The sequence below is a fragment of the Falco cherrug genome, chromosome Z, assembly GCF_023634085.1.
Source record: "Falco cherrug isolate bFalChe1 chromosome Z, bFalChe1.pri, whole genome shotgun sequence".
NCBI classification, from domain to species: Eukaryota; Metazoa; Chordata; class Aves; order Falconiformes; family Falconidae; genus Falco; species Falco cherrug.
Window position 1 is genome coordinate 23913072 of NC_073720.1, and position 21480 is coordinate 23934551.

At 39.2% G+C, this 21480-nt stretch overlaps 1 protein-coding gene across 11 annotated transcripts in view; it reads left to right on the plus strand.

Moving 5' to 3' along the window:
* The window catches only part of ERBIN (erbb2 interacting protein), a 122769-nt gene that overhangs the window by 39157 nt on the left and 62132 nt on the right, over positions 1-21480 (plus strand). For 6 of the 11 annotated variants that reach the window (XM_055699053.1, XM_055699050.1, XM_055699049.1 and 3 more), the window contains 3 exons: positions 6894-6950; positions 15430-15627; positions 19888-20005. In XM_055699053.1, the coding sequence (XP_055555028.1) occupies positions 15439-15627; positions 19888-20005 (307 nt within the window). In that variant the 5' untranslated portion in view covers positions 6894-6950; positions 15430-15438. Of the gene's footprint in view, positions 1-6893; positions 6951-15429; positions 15628-19887; positions 20006-21480 lie in introns of those variants that run through there. The other 5 variants (XM_055699054.1, XM_055699055.1, XM_055699057.1 and 2 more) reach the window with 1 other exon arrangement.

Below are 21480 nucleotides of genomic sequence, written 5' to 3' on the forward strand. Positions count from 1 at the left end.
CACTTGGGGCAGACAGTGGAAAATAATGTATCTTGCTGCTTTTAGGGGGAATATTGGGTTTAAAGATAATTAAAAGTAGTGGCATGATTGCTTATCTGCAACAGCTGGGTCTTCTGATGGTGTTGTAGATATAATTGTTTATGCTTAATAGCAACCTTATAGTTCATTCTTATTACAGAAGAACTTTTCAGAGCATATGTGCTGAGGCTGATGCTTTGAGAAACAAGGCATCTCAATTCATAAATGACTCCTTGCAGTTTTAAGAGTTGAGAAACTCCTCCCATCTGATGCCTCTGCATTATAGCCATTTTCCACTGATGAAATCAAACTCAGCCTTATTGGTCACTTCTGCACTATTTGCACTACTGTAAAGGAGGATGTTGTAGCCCAGGCAGGTTTTCTAAATTTAGGTATGTTTATTTTGTTGCAAAACTGCACTTTGCACTCAGAACACTTACGCAGTGATAGTTTTTGCAGCTATATCCACACAGGTGAGAGAAATAATATGGAAATAGTTTCTTTTAAAAAATAGAGGTAAAATTTGAAATCTTCATTTATGTCTTGGAGATCCTTCTTTGACCAGCTTCCCTGAGGGAAAGCAGTCGACAACAAAATTCAGCAGCTCTGATTTATCTGCATATGTGCAGGTATTAATGTATTTCCTTAACTCTCTTGTCCAAAAGTGCTGTTACGGTATTGAAAATAATGAACAAGATTTCACTTCACTGGACATTTCATTCAATTTTAAGATAATTAGAGATATCTCCAATAGAACAGTAGATCCTCTGGCAAAACAATGCAACTCTTGCTATACGAATTATATTTTGATACTAAGTTAGCCAGTCAGAGACTTATAACAGTGCCTTTTCCATTCCACTGTTGCTGATAGGCATACCCATATCCCTTGGCAGAACACTTCGCGACTGTGTGTCCCCTGCAGTATATCAACAGTGTTGCCAAATACAGGCTATTCTGGGTCATGCTGGAAGTGAATGTGAATCTTCCATGTGCTCACTGGGAATGCTCCATCAGCTGTCCTCTTCCTGTGTTGAAGGGTTCTGGTTGTCAGCAGCTGTAACAGCATTGGCACTAGGAGGTACAAATCCTCAAGTAGGTCAGTCTCATGCCACTTAAGGTCGTGTATCATAATTGACATTTTAGACTTGTCCACCCAAGATCAGTGTAAAGATAGTGCTGCTCCTGAAACTTGCCAGGTTTTTGTCAATGAGACAATCCACGCAGCAGAGATTGTTTCTTTTCTTCACTCTAAATGTCTGACTTCGTTTTTTCATTCAGACACCGAACTAATGAGTGACTAAACTGAGAGAGGGTGACAGGATCTGCTTCCAGGGAAAACAAAATGCATTCTTGCTTGAGAATGGTCTCTGAATCCTCTGTATCTCCCTGGTCCTCCCCTCCCACCCCTCCCGGTTCCCCAGTGTGGGAATCCAAGCTTGACTAAACTTTCTGTGGTCTGCAGACCTTCCTACTTTGTGCAGAATGTCTGTTTGATTTCAAAAGGTAGGCTATCTAAAGACAAATATTTTTCCAGCTGTGTTTATCTTTCATTTGCTTAATCAAAATCATATGTTACTCTTTTTTTCAAATCTAGCTTACTGTAAGGCAAGCATTTCTCACCTATGTGGCAGGCTGTGATTGAGTAAGAATTGTGCAAATAATCACTGTCAGTGAACTTCTTTATTATTGTTGTGTGTGAAATGATTATGTGTGTCTGTATACACCTCCCTGACACCCATAAACAGAATATTTTTATTAAGTATCATTGTGCAGGCAAAACCTGCTTCATTGAGGACAGTGATACTGATTGTGCATTACAGTTGTACTTCCTTGGTTTGTTTCAGAACCCCTCATCTTCCTGGTCTCTGTTTCAAAAAGAAAAAAATATAGCTAATCTCATTGCCCTAAAATCATTCTTGCTTTTACAAGATGGGTTTTAGTGCTGCAGCATGGGATCTCTTTTTGCTTAATGTGTGTCTCTGCTATGGGCAATCTCGATAATTCTGAAGTCTTTTTAGGAAAACATAGTTTCTCACTGAATGTGAGTGGATGTTTAAGGGCAAGCATAAGTAACACAGCTTCTGCAACGCTTTCCTGGAATGACATAAAGAATTCACTGTATGGAGGTTGTTGTAGGCAGAGGGCTGCCTGAAATGTCTCTGAAGCAAGCAATTTTTAGGATACTGATTTCCAACATAAAAAGTATAAGTATTGTGATTCCCCCACCCTCCTTTTTCTTTCCTTTTTTGATTTTTTTTTTTTAAAAAAAACAAAAAAAAAACCCCAACAGACCAGGGAAAGTAAGAAATGCTTGGAGGTTCTTCATTGTCACTTCAGTAAGATGAATATAATCGTATTTCCTGATCTGTTGTGTGAAACTTTGCTACTAGTGTTCTGGGTGCATCAATATCTGTTCGAAGTCCTCCAATAAGCATTGAAAAAATGACAAGGACTTGAGGTGAAATGTATTTGTGTGAAAATTCTAGTAAGAAAGGTGTTTGAGTCAATTGTAGGCCTCACTCATTGAAAATCATATGGTTGTCGTAGAATGGTTTGGGTTGGAAGGGACCTTAAAGATCATCTAGTTCCAACCCCCTACCATGGGCCGGGACACCTTCCATGAGACCAGGTTGCTCCAAGCCCCATCCAGCCTGGCCTTGAGCACTGCCAGGGATGGGGCATCCACAGCTTCTCTGGGCAACCTGTTCCAGTGTCTCGCCATCCTCACAGTAACGAATGTCTTCCTAACATCTAATCTAAATTTACTCTCTTTCAGTTTAGAACCATTACCCCTTGTCCCATCAGCACATGCTCTTATAAAAAATCCCTCTCCAGCTTTCTTGTAGGCCCCCTTTAGGTGCTGGAGGGCTGCTATAAGTTCTTCTCGGAGCCTTCTCTTCTCCAGGCTGAGCAACTCCAACTCGCTCAGCCTGTGGTCATAGGAGGAGGGCTCCAGCCCTCTGATCATCTTTGTGGTCCTCCTCTGGACTTGCTCCAACAGATCTGTGCCTTTCTTGTGTTGGGGACCCCAGAGCTGAACGCAGTGTTCCAGGTGGGGTCTCACAAGAGTAAAGTGGCACGGTCACCTCCCTTAACCTGCTGGCCATGCTTCTTTCGATGATGCGCATTGTTGGGCCATGTTGAGCTTTTCATCCACCAGCACCCCCAAGTCTTTCTCCTCAGGGCTGCTCTCAACCTGTTCTTTGCCCAGCCTGTATTTGTGCTTGGGATTGCCCCAACACATGTACCAGACCTTGTAGCTGGCCTTGTTGAACTTTATGAGATTTGCTTGGGGCCACCTCTCAAGCCTGTCAAGGTCCATTTGGATGGCATCCTTTCCATCCAGCATGTTGGCTGCACCACACAGCTTGATGTCATTAGCAAACTTGCTGAGGGTGCACCCAGTCCCACTCTGTGTCACAAATATGTTGAACAGTGTCAGTGCCAGTATGGACCCCTGAGGGATGCCACTTGTCACCAGCCAACACTTGACATTGAGCCATTGACCACAACTCTTTGAGTGTGACCGTACAGCCAATTTCTTTTCCACCAAGTGGTCCATCTATCAAATCCATGTCTTTCCAGTTTAGAGACAAGGATGTCACGTGGGACAGCGTCAAAAGCTTTGCACAAGTCTAGGCAGATGACATAATTTGTTCCTTCCTCATCCACCAACACTGTAGCCCCATCATAGAAGGCAACCAGATTCCAGATTTGTCAGGCACAACCTGCCCTTAGTCAAGCCATGTTGGCTGTACCCAGTCACCTTGTTATTTTCCATGTGCCTTAGCACAGTTTCCAGGAGGATCTGCTCCTGATCTTGCCAGTTCCCTGGATTTTCCTTTTTTCCATTCTTTTATAAATGAGGGTTTTGCTTCCCCTTTTCCAGTCACTAAGAACTTCACCACACTGCCATGGCTTTTCAATTGTGATGGGGAGTGGCTTAGCCACTTAATCTGCCAGTTCCCTTAGGACCTGCAGATATATCTCATCAGGCCCCGTGGACTTGTGCACCTTCAGCTTCCTTAGATGGTCTCAGACTTGATCATTTCCTGCAGTGTGTGGTTCTTCATTCTCCCAGTCCCTGCCTTAGCCTTCTGCAACTTGCGTGGTGTGGCTGGAGCACTTGCCAATGAAGGCTGGGGCAAAAAAATCATTGAGAACCTCAGCCTGCTTCCTATTGCAGGTAACCAGATCTCCCATTTCCTTCCAGAGAGGGCCCACATTTTCCTCAGTCCTCCTTTTATCACCAGCGTACCTGTAGAAGCATTTCTTGTTGCCCTTGAGGTCCCTGGCCAGACTTAATTCTGTCAGGGCTTTAGTTTTCCTAACCTGATCCTTGGCTGCTTGGACTATTTCTCTGTATTCTTCTGAGGCTACCTGTCCTTGCTTCCACCTGCTGTAGGCTAAAACCAGTAAGCTGGAACTGAAGTACTGGGAGATGTGAGCAGCCTCCAGGGCACAGCGAAGTGATCAGAACAGCAGTACTGGAGCAGACTGGCAGTCCATCTGGCAAGCATTTTCTAGCAGCAGTTGGTTATACCCAAGGAAGAGTAAGAACAGGATGAGCACACGTAATAGTTTGCCCCAAGTACTCCCCATACTTCAAGCTGAGTGCTAGGAGTCTTCTGCTGTGCCTTTTTGGTTGGAGGAACCTGACAGATATGGAGACTCAGTCTGACATGTTTGATAGCCTGTGCTAGAGTGGGGTAAATGAGATTTCATTAGGTATTTTTACCCTGAGGGTAATTTATCACTAGTCATCTAAAGCACCTGTTACCATTTCTGCAAAACAAGTAGGGAAGTGGTGATCCAAGCTAGTCGAGGTCCTGGTGCCTGGTTACCTTGAGCTCCTCCAAATACCCACGTCTGTTTTCTTTGAGAGTTTGTTGTGCTTTCATGCAAACTGGACCTGGCAGTATGATGGATGTGTGGCAGCCTGGGGGGTTCACACTATTGGAGACTCATCAGTGCTTACAGTTGTAGTTGGAGCATACTCTTGACTGTTCTCTTCTAATACAGGTTAAGGTTAGTGTCACAGTTTTGGGTGACGTTAAGGTAATATTGGTTGCAGTGAGTCCATTGTTGTTGTCTGATTCTGTAACTGCTGTCTGTTGTTCAATGTATAGCTGTTTAATCTCCGAAGCAGAGTGACCTGCAGTATCCAGGTGGTGGTGTGTATTCCTGCCCCCATGCGCACACATCCCACCTGCTGTATTACCTCCTTTGGATGATTTGGATCACATAAGTTCCTTGTGCTTCGTTTGGAAGTCTGCAAACAGTTCATTATTTTGTAGTGGCTCCCTACCACTGGATTTTATTCTTTTGGGCATTTCAACAGAGGCAGCCTAACAGGTGTCAGGAAATGATGCAAGAGTAATCCCTTTTTGTTCATTGTTTTTGTGATGATTGTGGGGCTAGCTGTGTCTTTGATCATTTTTCTAGTCTGAATACTCTGCCTCCTAAGTCTGGACCTTACGCCTTTTTCTTTCAGAGGCACAGTCATCTGACTGCCCTGTCGTCAGATCTAGCCTTGTGCTATCGTGTTCTCTGGATTAATTCTGTTTATCCTAGCAGAGCTATTGCAAACCTGCATTTCTTCTGTTCGGGAGCTTGTGTACAGTGCCTCTGAATAGCTTTTGTAAAAACTAAATAGTTTAGAAGTGCTATGGGAAAGGAAAGAAGCATGCAGCCATGGCAGTTTGACAGACTGTATCTTAAGACCCCAGGTTTCAGAATCTGGTTTGATCCTTGCTGTCTTGATTTTTGTCTTTTCAGTTATCTTGAGCACTGCTGATTTGTATTTCTGAGGCTGACTAAACTGAGAAGAGTCTCTTTTTCAGTAGGAAACTTGAAAGACCTGGGGCTTTAATGTTACCTTTAGCTATATTACTTCCCCGTGCTGTTCACATGCCCATGTTGTCCTTCTGTTGAGAATAAATGAACAGATTTATGCAGGTTAGTGCATTGGAGTCTGTTTGGTACAAATGCAGAAGCTAGCACCAGTGACTCCTGAATGAGGAAACATAACATGTAGCATGTGAAAGGTGGTTGTAGCCCAGTCCTGGTGTGGCAATCCTGACTGCCGAAGGAGGTCATTGTTCTGTAATTGTACTGCTGCTTGTTTCTTGCCCCAGACCAAGGGGTTTTCGTTCCTCCTGGAACAATTTTCACAGACTCAGCTGTTCTACATGACTTCATACTCAGTTAGATGATCTGTCTGACCATAGTAATGTTTAATCCCTCTGAAGATATGTTCTGTTTCTGTCTTTGTTGGAGACAAGATTTATCCTTTCTATAGATCCAGCCGGTAACTCTGAATGTGTTCAATTGAATGCGCTGGATGTTTTTGTTTGTTTCAAATTTTTCTACTTCAGTGAAGATGGCGTCAGTGATCTCATAATGCTGTATTAAATGTGTTGCAACTTTTTTAGAAAGTCCTAAAGTTAATAAAACAGAAGCATGCTCTTTCCGTGTTCTGTTTTTCAGATGCATTTTTTCTTTTCTTCAGAATTGCATGTAAGAGATGTCCAATACAAGAGATTTAATACAGCAATTAAAAATGGAGTAGAAGTGAAATAACTTTGTAGACAGAATGCTATAAAATTTAAATCAGGATGAAAGCAATGTTTTGTACTATGTTATGTGCACAGAACAATCTCCCCCAAAAGTATATATCCAAGTTCTACTGTCTTAAGTCTTGCAAGTTCTCTGATATCTTCATACACATGTAGAAACACATTTGTGTTCTCTGTTTAAAAAACAAACCCAAAACTCTGAAAGCAAAATAAATATCCAGTACAATGAAATATCGATTTGTTATTACCTAGTAGGGACAGTGTTGACTAAAACTTTTGTACCTTTGTCTTAAACAGAATGTTGGCTTTGAAAGCTCAGGGAAGAAGCAGCAGGGAGAAAAAAGTAACACAGTGGTAAGTACGTTATTTCTTTCCTCTGGATCAGATGCACAATATATTAAAATAGAAATTATTTTCTTTGTTCATATGTTGTAATAATCACCTCCAAAGCACTAAAATTTTATTCTGCATCATCTTCATGTTATTCTGAAGGCAGTTATTTTTAGTTATAAATATCTGTTGAAGTGGCAAATGAATGGAAGAGCCAAATGAATGATATGTATTTATATGGCATTGTGTGCATATATAGAAAGGGTAATATATGGAAAACTAAGTTGCAGGAAAATAATTCTGTTTTATGTCTTGATGTCCATTATTAAAAGTTTTAGCTTGTGAAGCTTTAGCTTTTATACTGTTTTTATAAATTATTTTTTTTAGTTCTCTGGAAAGATAAGCAAGTTTAGAAAAGCCTGGAGAAAAAAGATGCTTGAAAAAATGCTTTGAGTGCTTGTTGGGCCTCTTGCTGTCTGTCTTTCTGGTTTGCTGATCCTAAAGCCTAGGCGAACATCGCATCATCATTTCTCTTACTGCTGTACCAACTTCCTTTAGCTAGAGACCATACTTAAGAACATGAAGCTTAGTAAAGTTCAATTTTCTATTCAAAGCTTTATGGAAAAGCAATATATGTTGAGAATCAGCTTTTTTCTTTATTAAATGATGCCAGTGCAGATGGCACTGAGTTCCTTTTGCCTCGTATTGTAAGGATTTCTAGAAGCATGTATTGCTCATGAATAGAAAGAATGTCAAATAGAATATTTTGTCTTCAGAACTTCTCTCTGAATTTCTGTGGAGGAGTCGTTATTGTGTATCCCCTCCACAAAAAACCACCACCCAACAACATATGACAGCCGCTTCCATCTGTTCTGATTTTACTGTGTTGCTCTGATTGTGGAAATGCTAATAAATATGAACACTTGAGTGACTGTAATTTAGAGACTTGATATAAAATATCAGTTTAAAACATACAAAATCTTCTGCGTATTTTATCTGGTATTGCTATAAAGAACAGAGAAGCATGTGCACACGTTCGCATTTTCCAGCCTTTTGTGTAGCCTGGAAGGCTGTGGGCTCTGTGTGCTTTCACATTCTCCACTGAGCAAGGAAACTGCTGTTGCAGCACTGCCTCAGCTGTGCTTGCTGCTCCTTCAGGTTTGTTGCTTGCTATAGGCCAGTGACTAGTGATGCCTCCTCCCTTCACTTTCCCAATGCTGGTTCATCTCTTTTGACTGTGTTGTTTTAACTGGAAGAATTAAGACAGTATCTCTTCCTTTCTGCTTCAATAATTTTGACAGTATGTGATACAGAGCGTTTACTCATACAGTAGATCCAGACATAATCCCTCACAGGACTAAAGCTGAAGCATAAGCAGTTTAATATGGTTTTATATCTCTTCCAGAGGCTTACCATCTCTTAGTCTGGTGCTCTGTGTATTTAATTTTCATTGTTTTCTTTGAATAGAAAGTCAGGAACTTGTCCTGTTTGTTTTGATGGATCTTTTTCACAGCAACAGTGAAAGAAAATGGAGTTATTTAATGTATAAATTAGTGGATTCTGGAAACAAAGCAGTTCTGAAGTAGCTTGGTACAGCTAGCTGTACCAAATAGCTGTGATTGTACCCCACTTTTTTTATTGGGGGTGGGGGGTGGGGGAGGAGGGCAGGATGCAATGGATAGTGGGGGGTGGAATTCACTTCAGTGTCCTATTGGGATAAATATTTCATATTCCTCGCTATGTATTAACTTAAAAGTGACAGACACACAAACTCAAACTTATCAGTCCTAGAATGGAAAGGAATTCTTCAGCCATTTGAAAACATCAGTGTTGAAATACAGAAATATCATCATGGCTTTTTTTTTTAAAAAAGCTGGTTTTAAAATATTCCATGAATGTTTGAGGGTCTTCTGCAATTTCCTTCAAAATTCCATTTGTCATAGTAAATATCCTTGAATAATGTATGTGGCTTTTTCTGATTTGAGGAGGAGAGTCTCAAGCACAGTGATTTTAAAACTCAATTTATTCCTCTTAATGTTTTCTTAGTAACACTACAAATACGTATCCAAAGAATATGCAATCAAGTTGAACATCAGAAATGAAGCTCAGATCTAATGGTAATCTCAGCAGCATTGTTAATGGTATACAATTAGAAACCATTCTGCAGATGAAATGTTATAGTGGCACTTACTTGGATAGACTGGCTGTCCAGATGGAAGTTAGTTTCTAGGGCTGCCTCAGTAAAAGAGCGAGAGGAAATGTATGAGATCGAAGTTGCAACTATTGGGGCTATGGTTGTGTAATGATGGGAGGTGTGTGTGTTAAAGTCAGTATAAATATTTTAAATAAGAGAAAATTATGATATTTTCTTTTGTATAGACATTTTAAAATTTTTTTTACCATAAATGTTACCTGTAATTTTTTTTCATTCTTTTTTTTTCTTAAGGACGTTTCTGTAATGAGTTTTGCCTTAAATTATAGATCTACTGTCATACACCTGTGCCTTACTGCCGTGGTCTAGGATTATTAGAATGTTAACAATTACTGCATTTCATTTAAAGGCTATACTTGAAGTAGAATATTTTGTTTTGTAGGTATTTTCCAAGAGTTATTTTGCTGCTTTTCTCTGTTTAAAAATACTTTATTGTTTTCGCAAAATCAGTCTGGTTTGGCATGATAAGGCCAAGTACTGACTGCTTTGCTGTATTGGTGCTTTTTTACAGTTACAGAAATGAATAGAAATAAATATTCCAAATATTGCTTTTGATACACTTACGGGGGGTGTGTGTGTGTGTGGTGTGTTTACTTGTCATAATAACTCTTCAGGATTGTTTTAGCATAGGCAGTTTAGCTAAATTTCTAAGCTGGAAAATAACTGTTGCAGCAAATATCTGGTTAGATAGTATGTAGTTTCAGTAAAGCAGGAGAATGCTGTGTTGAGCCAAGAATAAGTTATTAATACCATCAACACCATTAGAACTAAGTAAAGAGGCTTTATAAAATAAGTTGATGAAGAACTTCAGATCTTAAAATATTCAGAAATCCTTTACACAATTAATGCAAAACAAAATAGAAGTAGTGATTTGAAATCTGCTTGGTATTTACTTCATAGAATACAAAACCCAGGTAATTTAACCAAACACCTCCAGAATTCATACCTGGCATTGCTCTTCTGGAAGTTGTGTGAAATTGTTGTGCTGCTTTGGTCCTTGGGGGTGTGTGCGCTTTTGTTTCTTTGTGGGTTTTGTAAACAGGCATCGAGAGCTTAGAAAGTAGTTTAACCTGGAGAGAAGCTTTGAGTTTTGTTACCAGCTTTGAGTTTTGTATTTCAGCAGGCTTAGGAATAGAGTATCACTGGGTTTGCTTCTATCCTAGCAGCTGTTGAATCACTAAAAGCAAAATGGATTTCTTTCTCAAAAGATGTGTCAAGCATCCTTCGTATTTTTGCATTTAACAACTGTTTATTATTTACTGTATTTACTAACATATTCCTCCTCCTGTTACCATTCACCATTGTTGTTTCATGAGTAATGCCTTTTATTTCTTTTGATCTGAATGTTGTATGTGAGCAAGTACAGCGTGTTTTTCAGTGTTCCCTGTCTGCATGAGGACATCCAGCCGTGGATGCAGTTGAGCATTGTTTTTGTATTGGGAGTGGGGAGGCTCAGACTATAGCTTCACATTTAAAATGGTGAAATGGTTCCAAAATCCCTGTTATTTCCTACCACTTGTTGTCTCCCCCAGAGTGCGGCACTGCGGTTCATTGGTTTGTACTGACCTGAGTGTCTGCCAGTCTCATTGAGTAAAATGAATGACATAACCGATCCAGTTTTGCGATTTTTTTTTTTTTTTCCAGAAGAGAAAGAAATAGCTTGGATGAGAGGGAGGAGGAGGTGATAATACCTTAACTTGGCATTGTTGCCCAACGAGGTTTCCACACCTCAACCAGACAATACCACGGCACTTAAGAGGCAGTCTCTTCACAGTATGTGCTGTCTTTTCATGCTTCAGCTCCTTGTCAGTGCCCATCAGGTTTGAGTCACACTTTCCTCTCCTAAAACCACAAGGAAAAGAATTGCAGAGAAACAAAGTTCCAAGTTGGGATTTGCAAGGTGCTGGTTGCTGTCTGTTAAGTTAAGACCTTGCCATGTCCCATCCAAGAAGATTGGATTGATTTTTAGAAGCCTGAAACAGCCCTTACCACTGCCCGCCAGCTTCTTTACGTGATCTGTTGATGAGCAAGAGGTGCCAAGTCATTTCTGAGATTAAAGAATGAAGGATAATGGTGTTCTTACTTTACTGTAAGAGCTGAGGATGTTTTGCATTCCCTGAACTACTAAGATGTTTACAGTTTCCCCAAATTCTTGAGGAGTAGTGCTGCTGTTAGCCAAAAGAGATTAATATAAATTGTGCTGTGAGTTTTCACAATACAGCATCTTGCATGAGCAAGCCAAATAGCCTGTGTCTTGCAGTGCGTGTTGCTGCTATAGGAGTAGAAAAGTGTTTAACATCTCCAAAGGCAGACTGGTTCATGTTTTCATGTCCAGTATAATACACTTAATTTCCTACTGATTTTTTTAATGTAGAGGAAGTAATCAACTCTTCTGTGCTTTGGTTTTTTTAGTGGATTAAGTAAAATTTCTAATGAATGTTTTTTTCTTTTCTTTTTCTCCCCCTATAATTCATTGTTTTAACAGGAGTGTGTTGGGACTTCTGTCAGCCTTGTTCTGTTTGTCAGGTTACATATTAGGTATGTGCTTCCTGACCCAGTGTTTCCCTTTCTTGTGTTTACATGTCCTCAGCTCCATAGTTCTGCACTTCTTCATAGACAGTGGAGAGCCTGAGCAGATACTTCTGTGCCTAGTTGTTCATGCCTTTCTGTATAAACATCTCATAGCTGGTTTCATTTTCAGCTTTGCTGCTGATGTAACTGGTAAACACCCTTTTGAAAGCCTTGGGGGGATGGGGGGGAAGTGCTTTCACCAGCTTAGAGCATGAGCAGTCACATCCTGTTAGCATCAGACAGGAAATTTAAGGGACTAATGGTACAGTGAAACGATTGCTTTTAGCGCAAGTTAACAGAGATTAGGAACAAAATACTGTGAACTTAAATTCTACTTGCAACAAGCCTGAGTTCAGAGTTTTCAGAGAAATGTGATACTTGGGGGCTGTGTTTTAACATTGTGGTGAGGGTTTTTTTGGTGTTTTGATTTATTTTTTAATGCTCATTGAAACGTGGGTAGACATGTGGTTAAACAAAAGTGTCCCATGGGGTTCTGGCAGATCTGCAGGTGCTTTTGGGCTGTCAGAAGCTTGGATGATGGGGTTGTGCAGGGAATCAGCAGAGTTCCAGGAAGGAGTGATGGTTCACTGGATGATGCTGTCTCCTCTGGATTAATACTTAGTGTGTATCCAGGCTTGCTGCTGATCTTACTTTCTTTCATTGGTCATGGTGTTTCGAATGAATGCTTTGCTTTTCTGCTTCCAGTAATGTTATTCAGTAAAAATGTTTCGCCATTTATAGATTGGATTGGGTGTAGTGGTAAGGTTTTGGTACCGGGGGGCCTGCAGGTAGGCAGTCTGTGAGGAGCTGCCAGAAGCTGCCCCTATGTCAGATGGAGCCAGTTCCAGCCAGCTGTGAGATGGACCCACTACTGGCCAAAGCTGTCAGTCAGCGATCTTGATAGTACCTCTGTGATAACATATTTAAGAAAAGAGTAAAAAACTGCTGCACTACAGCATCCAGGAAAGAGGAGTGAGACTGTGTGAGAGCAACAACCCTGCAGACCCCCAGGGCAGTGCAGAAGGAGGGCAGGAGGTGCTCCAGGGGCCAGAGCAGAGATTCCCCTGCAGCCCGTGGGGAAGCCCATGGTGAGGCAGGCTGTGCCCCTGCAGCCTTTATCCATGTTTAAGTGCTGTGAATGCATGCAATCTTTTAAAAAGATCTTCCTCCCTACTGTCTCCCAAAAACTCAAGATCTCCCTTACAAAGTAAAGGAGTAAGTTAGCAAAAGTGGATATGGGTGTTTTGCATTGTTAGGCCTCATGAGTGTTGTTGCTCCAGAAACTTTTGAGACTTGAGCAAGTAAGACTAGATGTGAAGAGAACAGCCACATATTTCACATTTTTGTGAAAGAGGGAACAAACAATGTAATAACGTATGCTCTTTTTAAGGGTTTTGAATGAAAAACAGTACCTTACTTTGTTATTTATATGAACCATGTAGTGAACTTTTTAATATTCTGGAAACTGAAGTGTAATTGTCAGAAGATGAAATGACTGGACGAAGTGAACTTGCTTATGGCTGTAGCTAGTCTTACATAGGTGTGCCTTCCCCTGCCAGATGTGTGGCAATCAGCTCACATGTACAGTCTTTGCTTACAGTCCCTGTTGTTCCCAAGGCATATGTTCTTCTGTTTATGCTCCTGTTTGAAGAGACTGCTGTTGGTGCTTCTTTCTGAAGTTGTGTGTCTTTCCACAGCTCTGCAGATCTCTGAAACAGTAACAAAGTGAGACACTAATTAGTTTTGCAAAAGGCTTTTTTGTTGGTAAATGTTGGCTGTGGAATTCCTCTTGTGTCTTCACGTGTGGCCTCTGAGGCTTGGAGAAGGTGTGGGTAGCTCTGACCCAGTGAGCATATCAGCTTCCATGGCATCTTTGGCATCTGACTGTGGGTGGCAGGAGGATGTCATGCTGGAGCCTGTCCCTGTGGAAGAAGCGGAAGAAGCAGAAGGAGGTTATGCTGTCTCTTTTGCGGACTTTCCCATTCTGTGGAAATCCCCAGTGTGGAATTCGCAGTTTCTAAACTCTTTGCATTGCAACACAGTTAAATATTTGTATTTTTAGATCACTTTTTAAGTAACTTGGCTGTAGTTTTATGGGAAGCGTGAAGTGTTCTGATAGTCAACATTGTAACAAAATCCTAGCAACATGGAAGCACTATTAAAAAAGGAAGTCTTGACATCCCGCTATTCTAATGTAGGTTTTTTCTGTCTTTTTAATAAATAGATGTAGAATCTGACTTCTGTTTAGTGAAAACACTAATGTATGGCAGTCCCTTGACCTGTTGTGTAAATTAAACATACTGTGAAGTACTTGGCAAGCTAGCTGTTCATAGAGGAAAATCTAAGTACGTGAATTTTTTTTTTTAGTTAGAAGAGGGGTTGTACAGCCTGTGACTTCATGTAGTGTAGTGACCATGGTATTTTATTTTCTTCCTGTATTACTAACATACTGTCTGAAAGTTGAAGTGCAGTCTGCTGAATGTGTCTGAAGGACTTTTTTGGCCTTTGGAAAAGAAGGTTTCCTGTCACAAATCCAGAAGTTGAAATACAATTTCTGCAATTCCAAAACAAATGCAGATTAAAAAAAAGCCTATTTTAATTTGGTGTGTTGGCAGTTTGATCGAGAAAATAAATACACAGTGCTGTTTTGGAAAAGTGTGTATTTTTAGACCAGTTTCCTGAGGAAATGAAGCTTACACGATAGTGTTGTCTGTCTGCGCATGTTGGTCCTTCCTGAAAAATTAAGACCGTCATCTGATTCCAGCCAAACTTGAAACTTGAGGTGACATTTTGAAGATCGTTTTTTCTGAATTTTGTGAAAAGTCATTGCTAGTTAGAGGAAAGAGCCCTAACCTTGTGCTTTTGCTGAGAAGAGAGGCAGAACATGGCTGGTGTATGCCATCAGCTATCAGCTAGTCAGTTTGCACCGTTTAGGTTTGCTGTCTCCTGCTGAGCAGGAATATTGTAGAAGCCATCAAGAGCAGAGGGAATTGTTGTAGTGATGATTGAGTTTAAAGGAAGAAAGGTGAGTTTCCATAGCAAGGTGGAGTTTCCTTAGTTTCAGTGTGCACAGCAAAATATGCTGAAGTTTTCCAAACTGAATGGAGTTGCCAAAAGAAGTCACTTCTTCATCTGTGCACTTGGAAACCTTTCCTTTTAAACTGTAGATAGGACAGCTGGTAGAAACAATGCTGGTTCTTTCTGTTGTGTTCTGTCTTTTAATTTCAAATCCCTCATTTAGGTACACTAAATTTAATCTCACACATCACCAAAAAAAATATTTAGCTTTCCTATAGCTACATTTTATTGCTCTGTAGAGGGTGGATTTTATTATATTTAGCAAAATATCATCTCAGTAACCTTTGTAAAAGTAGGGATAAGCTATGTTGTAAAAACTCAATTGACACTTCATAACTGCTGCTTCAATATTCTCTGCTTGTCTGCAATGTAAGGTTGTGTTAGCAGGTGACAAATTACAGGCTAAATTTTGGCTTCGTCTTCTGGGATCTGTAGGTGTTCTAACCACATTTAATGCTGCTACAGATCTGTTGAGTTTAAAAGAGATACTTTCTCCTGCCTCTCTCTCATACATGTGTATACACACACATGCAGATACGTAGACACATCTTTCAAGTACATAGCAGGCAGTGGAAGTTTGAGAAGCTGCCCCGAGTAATTAAGTTGTCTTGGTTTTTCAGTTGACCAGTTTCTGTTTTGCAGTGCCTGAAAATGACAACAAAGCGGAATTTGTTTGTGCGGCTGGTGCCATGCCGCTGTCTGCGTGGAGAGGAGGAAACAGTCACTACGCTTGATTATTCTCACTGCAGCCTGGAACAGGTGCCTAAGGAGATTTTTACTTTTGAAAAGACCTTGGAAGAACTCTATTTAGATGCTAATCAGATTGAAGAGCTTCCAAAGGTATGTTGGGTCGTTTTCTTTTAACTCTGTTACTTCATTAGCATTGCAGAAGCTGATGGTGTCTAGCTTCCCGATCCAGCTTTTAGGCTGCAGTTTGCCAAATATTTTAAAGTAAATGTTGGTCCGAGAAGAAGCAGCCCTGGTAGAAGGAATGTTCCTGCATTCCAGTTTGACTTGTTTGCTATATGAATTGGGATGAAACTGCTTAAGCAGCTGATCCAGCCCAAGTGAGGTACATAGTAGAAGAGGCTGGCTACATTATTTCTGTGGCGGTATCTGCTCAAACTGACTAACTGTATTCAATGAACTGCGGCATTATTTTGAATCTGTGATAACACAGGAATATTAGAAGAAGCAAGATTAACGTCTTCAGATCTTGTGCCCGCAAATGTAGCTACAATCCAAAGTATATATTCACTTGAAGTCCTGCTTTCTTCTTCAGTATGTGACTCAAGACTTTCTGAAGTGCTTCAGATTACTTAAATTCAAAAACTAAAGAGCTGGTATGCCACTTTGATTAGATCTTTATTATAGAAATTAATATTCGTTGTTTGTTCTGAAATCTGAAGACAAACTGCATGCTGAATTAGCCATATATTAGAGAAAAGTGAAAATTTTTGCCAGTGAGACTTTTGAGAAGTAGAAAGTGGTCATTGCAATAAACTTGTTTCCATTACTAGATTTTATTGTGGTGGAATTAAAAACTTAGTACTTAGATGACAGATGTAATACTTAAAATTGTTTTGTCACAATTGTGTGCAAATCTTTACTGTCAGGCAGGACAACTGTAGAATGCTCTTGTTAGATTTTTGGAAAGTTTGCTATAACCGCTTTGGGTTTTGCTGGTTAGATTTTTTTGAAAGATAAATGAAACCACTAAGGAAATAACTGCCAAGTTACTGTCCTGAAATTGTTTTATCAGAAGCCCTGAATTCCAGTAAAGCTGACTTAAACCAGCTGAGTGGTTTTGAAAATCTGAACTTAAATGCTCCTGAGAAGCCATCAATGAAAATTTCTATGTAGATGTTGAATAGAACTAGTTATGTGTAACTTAAAACTAGACATTTTGTCAAAGTTGGTTATCTTTTAGAACTTGCACTATTTTATTTTTGTCCCTTCCCAAGCAGATATTTCTTTATTCTAGAGTTGGTTACTTTAGGTTTTAGTAGTTTGCATTAAAAGACTTTGTGTAAGCCATTGAGGGTGTTTTCAGATGATTTCAGAACTTAATTACTCTTATTTTTTATTGGAGAAGAGTAAAATCAAATGCTTAAGAAACCAGAATAAATCACTTTTCTTAGGGGAAAAAAAAAAAAAAGACATTTTCTGCACTCTTCTTCCATTAAATTCCTATTTCCCAAATCATAAGGACTAAGCCTTTCTCTTTCTCTCTAAAAAATCCCTTTTAGTAGTATTAAAAGAATAAGAAAGACTGTACTGAAGTGATGAATGGATGCATGTTGATGTTTTAGACTGTTTAGGCGACTAGGTCATTTTGTCTTACTTTTTTGTTACATGCCATTTGATTTCATTAGCCAGTTACTATATGAAATCGAGTTTTAATACATAGGTAAGTTGAGGTGGGCAGTCTACCGCTTGCCTTGGTCTAGTCAAAGATTAAATTATCCATGCAATTAAAAAGACTGCTTGAACATTAGTTTTCCTTTTTGCTTTTCTTCGTTGAACTGCAGGGACCTGTAATAGTCTACACTTGTTTCATGTTAATGTGTTTGTACATTATAATAAGTCATCCTTATAGGCTTATTTTTGAGAAACTAAGCATTTTTTTCACCTTTTAAGTTATTTTGGTCATCATTTTTTACAACCCTTTCCATTTTCAAAACAACCCCCACACACATATAAACTCAAATACTGTAAAGGAAACAAGCAGAGAGATCTGGGAGTAGTGAAGACATAGTAAAAGTGTTTCATTTAATCATTTGACAGAAATTGTAATCTTAAAACTATCCAGAGTACCTGTAAGGGAAGGCCTGTAACATTTGAAGTGATACTAGTCCATTTGGAGCCAGGGTTTCAAGCTGAGTATGCCTTTTCCCTCACCCAAGCTTTTTAGTCCTTTAACTGAAAAAGGCTTCTAATTAAGCCATCTCAGATGAAGGGTGCGGTACTTATTAGGCTGTCTCCAGCTTTCTGAAGCCTGGTTAAGACATTCCCGATCTTCCCCTCTCCTTTTTGTCCCTGGTGGTGTGCTTTTATCCCTGTTTTACCGTCTGCTGCCCTTTGTATGCCACCACACTACTGGTTTGGGGATGTCTTGTCAGCCTCGTCGCTCAAATAGCCTGTCAGTGTGTGTGGCTGCTTTTTTCTTTTTTTTCTCCTTAATTGCCTCCAGTCTTCTCAGAATTCCAGCACACTTCAAGAATCAGTTCTCATAGTATAGCTCCTTCATTTAGTTAACTGGACAAGGGCACAGCATGAGCAAACTGCAGTGAGAGAAAGATGGTGGTAGAGAAGGACTTTGCTTTACACAAAGTGCTGTGTGTAAGGTATGTAATCCCAGTTTTTCAAGAGTGACAAGGCATTTGAAATGCTTTTATCTTGTGTGCTAAATCACATTGGAAAAGGTACCCTGTTTATCCCAGCTGCCACGGTGTTCATTTGAGCTGAAAAGTAGAAACTGTAGCAGTTGTAGTTTTCCTTCTCCCTTTGCTGTACAGGAGAAACTGAAGTTCTGCAGTAAAATAGTCCTTAATTATATGACTTCTGGTGTTTACTAACAGTAATGATGGCCTACTGAATCACTGAATATGCAAACATTAAAAAAGAACAACAACAAAAGGAACATCTACAAAGTCAACACCATGTAAAACTCCCCTCCTCCCCATTTTCCTTTAGGGACTTGGCAATTATTTGTGCTGCATTTGTTTTTGCCTGCCTGATCTGTGAAATTTCTAATGATTCCAAGAGTCCAGATTAATGTTTTCAGGGACGAGTTTTAAGTATATATTCTTGCTTGAAGTACTGAAATAAGGGAATGGCTCCAAAACATACGGGCTCATCAAAGTTCTCCTTTGCTTATAGTATGCTAAGTAACTTCTAACTCTTCAAAGCCTTAATGGTATCAACTAGTTCTAACAGGTGCACGTTTCTGAGGAATTGAAAACATCAGCAGGCAAGTTAAAGCTCATTCCTTGAACTGTCAATCTTGCTGATTTATGTCTACTTTTGTTCTGGGGTGGTATATGAAAACGTTATGTGAATGGGGCTTACTCCAGCAGTCTGTGGCTGAAGTAATGGCCTCATAATTAAGAACCAAGACATTTTGAATGAACTAAGCCCATTCCTATGATGTTGATCGGGATAAATGTTTTTAGTCATAGAATGCTTCCTGGGTTTGTATGATCTTTTCTTGGAATTCCAAAAGAAAAGAACACTAATCCAGGTATTTATGAATGATCTTATCCAAAATGTTTGGGAAAGGAGTATTTGTCATAAATTTGTTCAGATGAACCTTTTCAACCATTTTTCTTAGAGATATGTTTTGTACTACCTATAAGCTTTCTACATTTAATTTGAGGAGTTTTCTTCCATCACACTAGTACTACTCGCCCTATTTTGTCAATTTGTAAAGTTTTTGGGTAAGAATCTTAAGGTACGTTGTATCTAGGAAGAGATCTGGCTCTGAGCTTTATATTCGATACAAATTATAATGCATGTATACAGAAGAGATTATACAGTTTTCTATGTCCTTAGATCCAGACTGTCCTAGTTTTCATCATAATTTTGTTGGATTTTTGTGTACTTGAGCTAGGAAACATAGAAAGGAAAAAAAATATTGTAGGATATAACAATGAAATTTAAACATTGATAGAGAGTATCAATACCTACTCAAATACTGTTACAGAATTATTTGACTTTAAAAAATGCATCTGTGAATTTATTATTTTTTGAAGAAAATTGAATTACCAGTGGGGTATCACATGGCACATCTATTATGGAAAATATTTTGTGATGTTTCTGGGACTACAGGTCACAATTTCTGAGGTACTGGAAGGAATTTGTAGGAAGTGTTAAGCATAGCTGCTGGCTTGTTGTGGCAGCTGGTAGTGTTCTGCTTTCCTGAGCATTGTAAACTTAGTCAATTTTGAACAAAACTAGTTAAATTTTTTTTTGTAATCAAAGACTCTAAATAGTCCGGCCTTCAAGCTGTGAGGTCAGAGGTTTATAGGGTTTAAACCCAAAAGTGATACAGAGGAAACTAAGAGAAAATCACATTCACTTTTTTCTTTGTTTCAACAGCAACTTTTTAACTGCCAGTCTCTGCACAAGCTGAGTTTGCCAGACAATGATCTAACCACATTGCCAGCATCCATTGCAAATCTCATTAATCTCAGGGAACTGGATGTCAGCAAGAATGGTAAGTCATTTCACTTATATTGGGGTAACTAAAAGGCAAATCACCATTGACTGTACAAAGACACTAGTGAAAGTATAATTTCTGCAAGCTACACAGCTTGTAAATTTAAAATTATTACTCTAAATCACTAGTTAACATAAAATATGTTCTTTTATGGTCTGGTTGTGGTATTTAATTATCTCTCAAATTGATTGGTTTGTACTTTGAGATTAATTACTGAAAACTGATATTGTGAAGTATTTCATATTCTCTCAAAATACATATGTTCAAATTTATTACGTTTAGTGGCTTTCCTCATGTTTCACTATATTGAAGAGTTTGCACATGAATTTGTAAAATTTTGCTGGATTCTATTGCTATACTTTGTTTCATAGGAAATTGTTTTCAGTTTATTTCAATGAGCTGTCTGAAAATTGTAGTAGGACTTGGCAGCTGTGCTGTCCTCTGTGGGGGATGGTAACCTCTGTCACATGGGGGAAAGTATCTATGGACAATGACTGTTTCACTTGTCTGACTTGTTAAAAATCCATCATTCTGTGTGAGTCAGCCTTTTATAAATTATGAAGCACTGTCAGCCAAGTATTATATATGTGGCATTTTATTAATGGTGCTGCTTTGGCAAGCTGGCAGATGTGTGCAACTGTGATAAAATTGAAATAACTTGTATTGTCATCAGACTTAGTTGTGTGGCTTATTTGACAGAGGAAAAAAAAGTTAATTCATGCTAATTGATGAGAATATAGTAGTCTTACCAATTCAAAGTGAAGTAAGAGGACCTCTCCTTGAAGTCGTATGTGAAAATAAGAATTACATAAATGTCAAAGATTTTATCATACTAAATTCACTCTTTTATTTGGACAGCTAGCTAATTATGATTCCACAAAGTTAAGTTCTGCTTTATTAAGAAAGTATTCTAGTTGTTGAGGTGTTGGTATTCTCCTTCATTATCCAATGTAGCCCTATCTGTACTTAAACTGTTACTTTATTATTTCTGCCTAATGAGTGCAGCATTGAGTGTGATAAATTGACCTGATTGTCACTGCTGTGTTCCTGGTACAAGTGGATTAATAGTCTTTCTTAAAAAAACGCTGGCCTTAAACTTCATAGTGACAAACAACAGAGAAAGAATCATCTTTTTGTTCTAGGCTGAACCGTTGAAAGGATTAACTGTTTCCAACACAAGTTCTCAATGCAGAAGACCTAAAGGCAGCAAAAGGGCATTTGAGTTCTAGTACTGGCAAATTCCTTAGCTTATGTACCTCAGCAGGCAGCTGGTCACTTACCAGCTAGAGAGTTACTTGAATGTTCAAAATGACATAACCTTTAGCTAAGCCTTCGGAGAGCTGCTGAAAGAGCACTTGTTGCTCTGAGGCTTATAGGGAATTTAATGAGGCAATAGCTGAACGATGTGCTAGCCAAGTAAACTGGTGTTTTTAAAGCTCTGTTTTCTAGAGGTTGTTCTGTTTTGTTTTAAC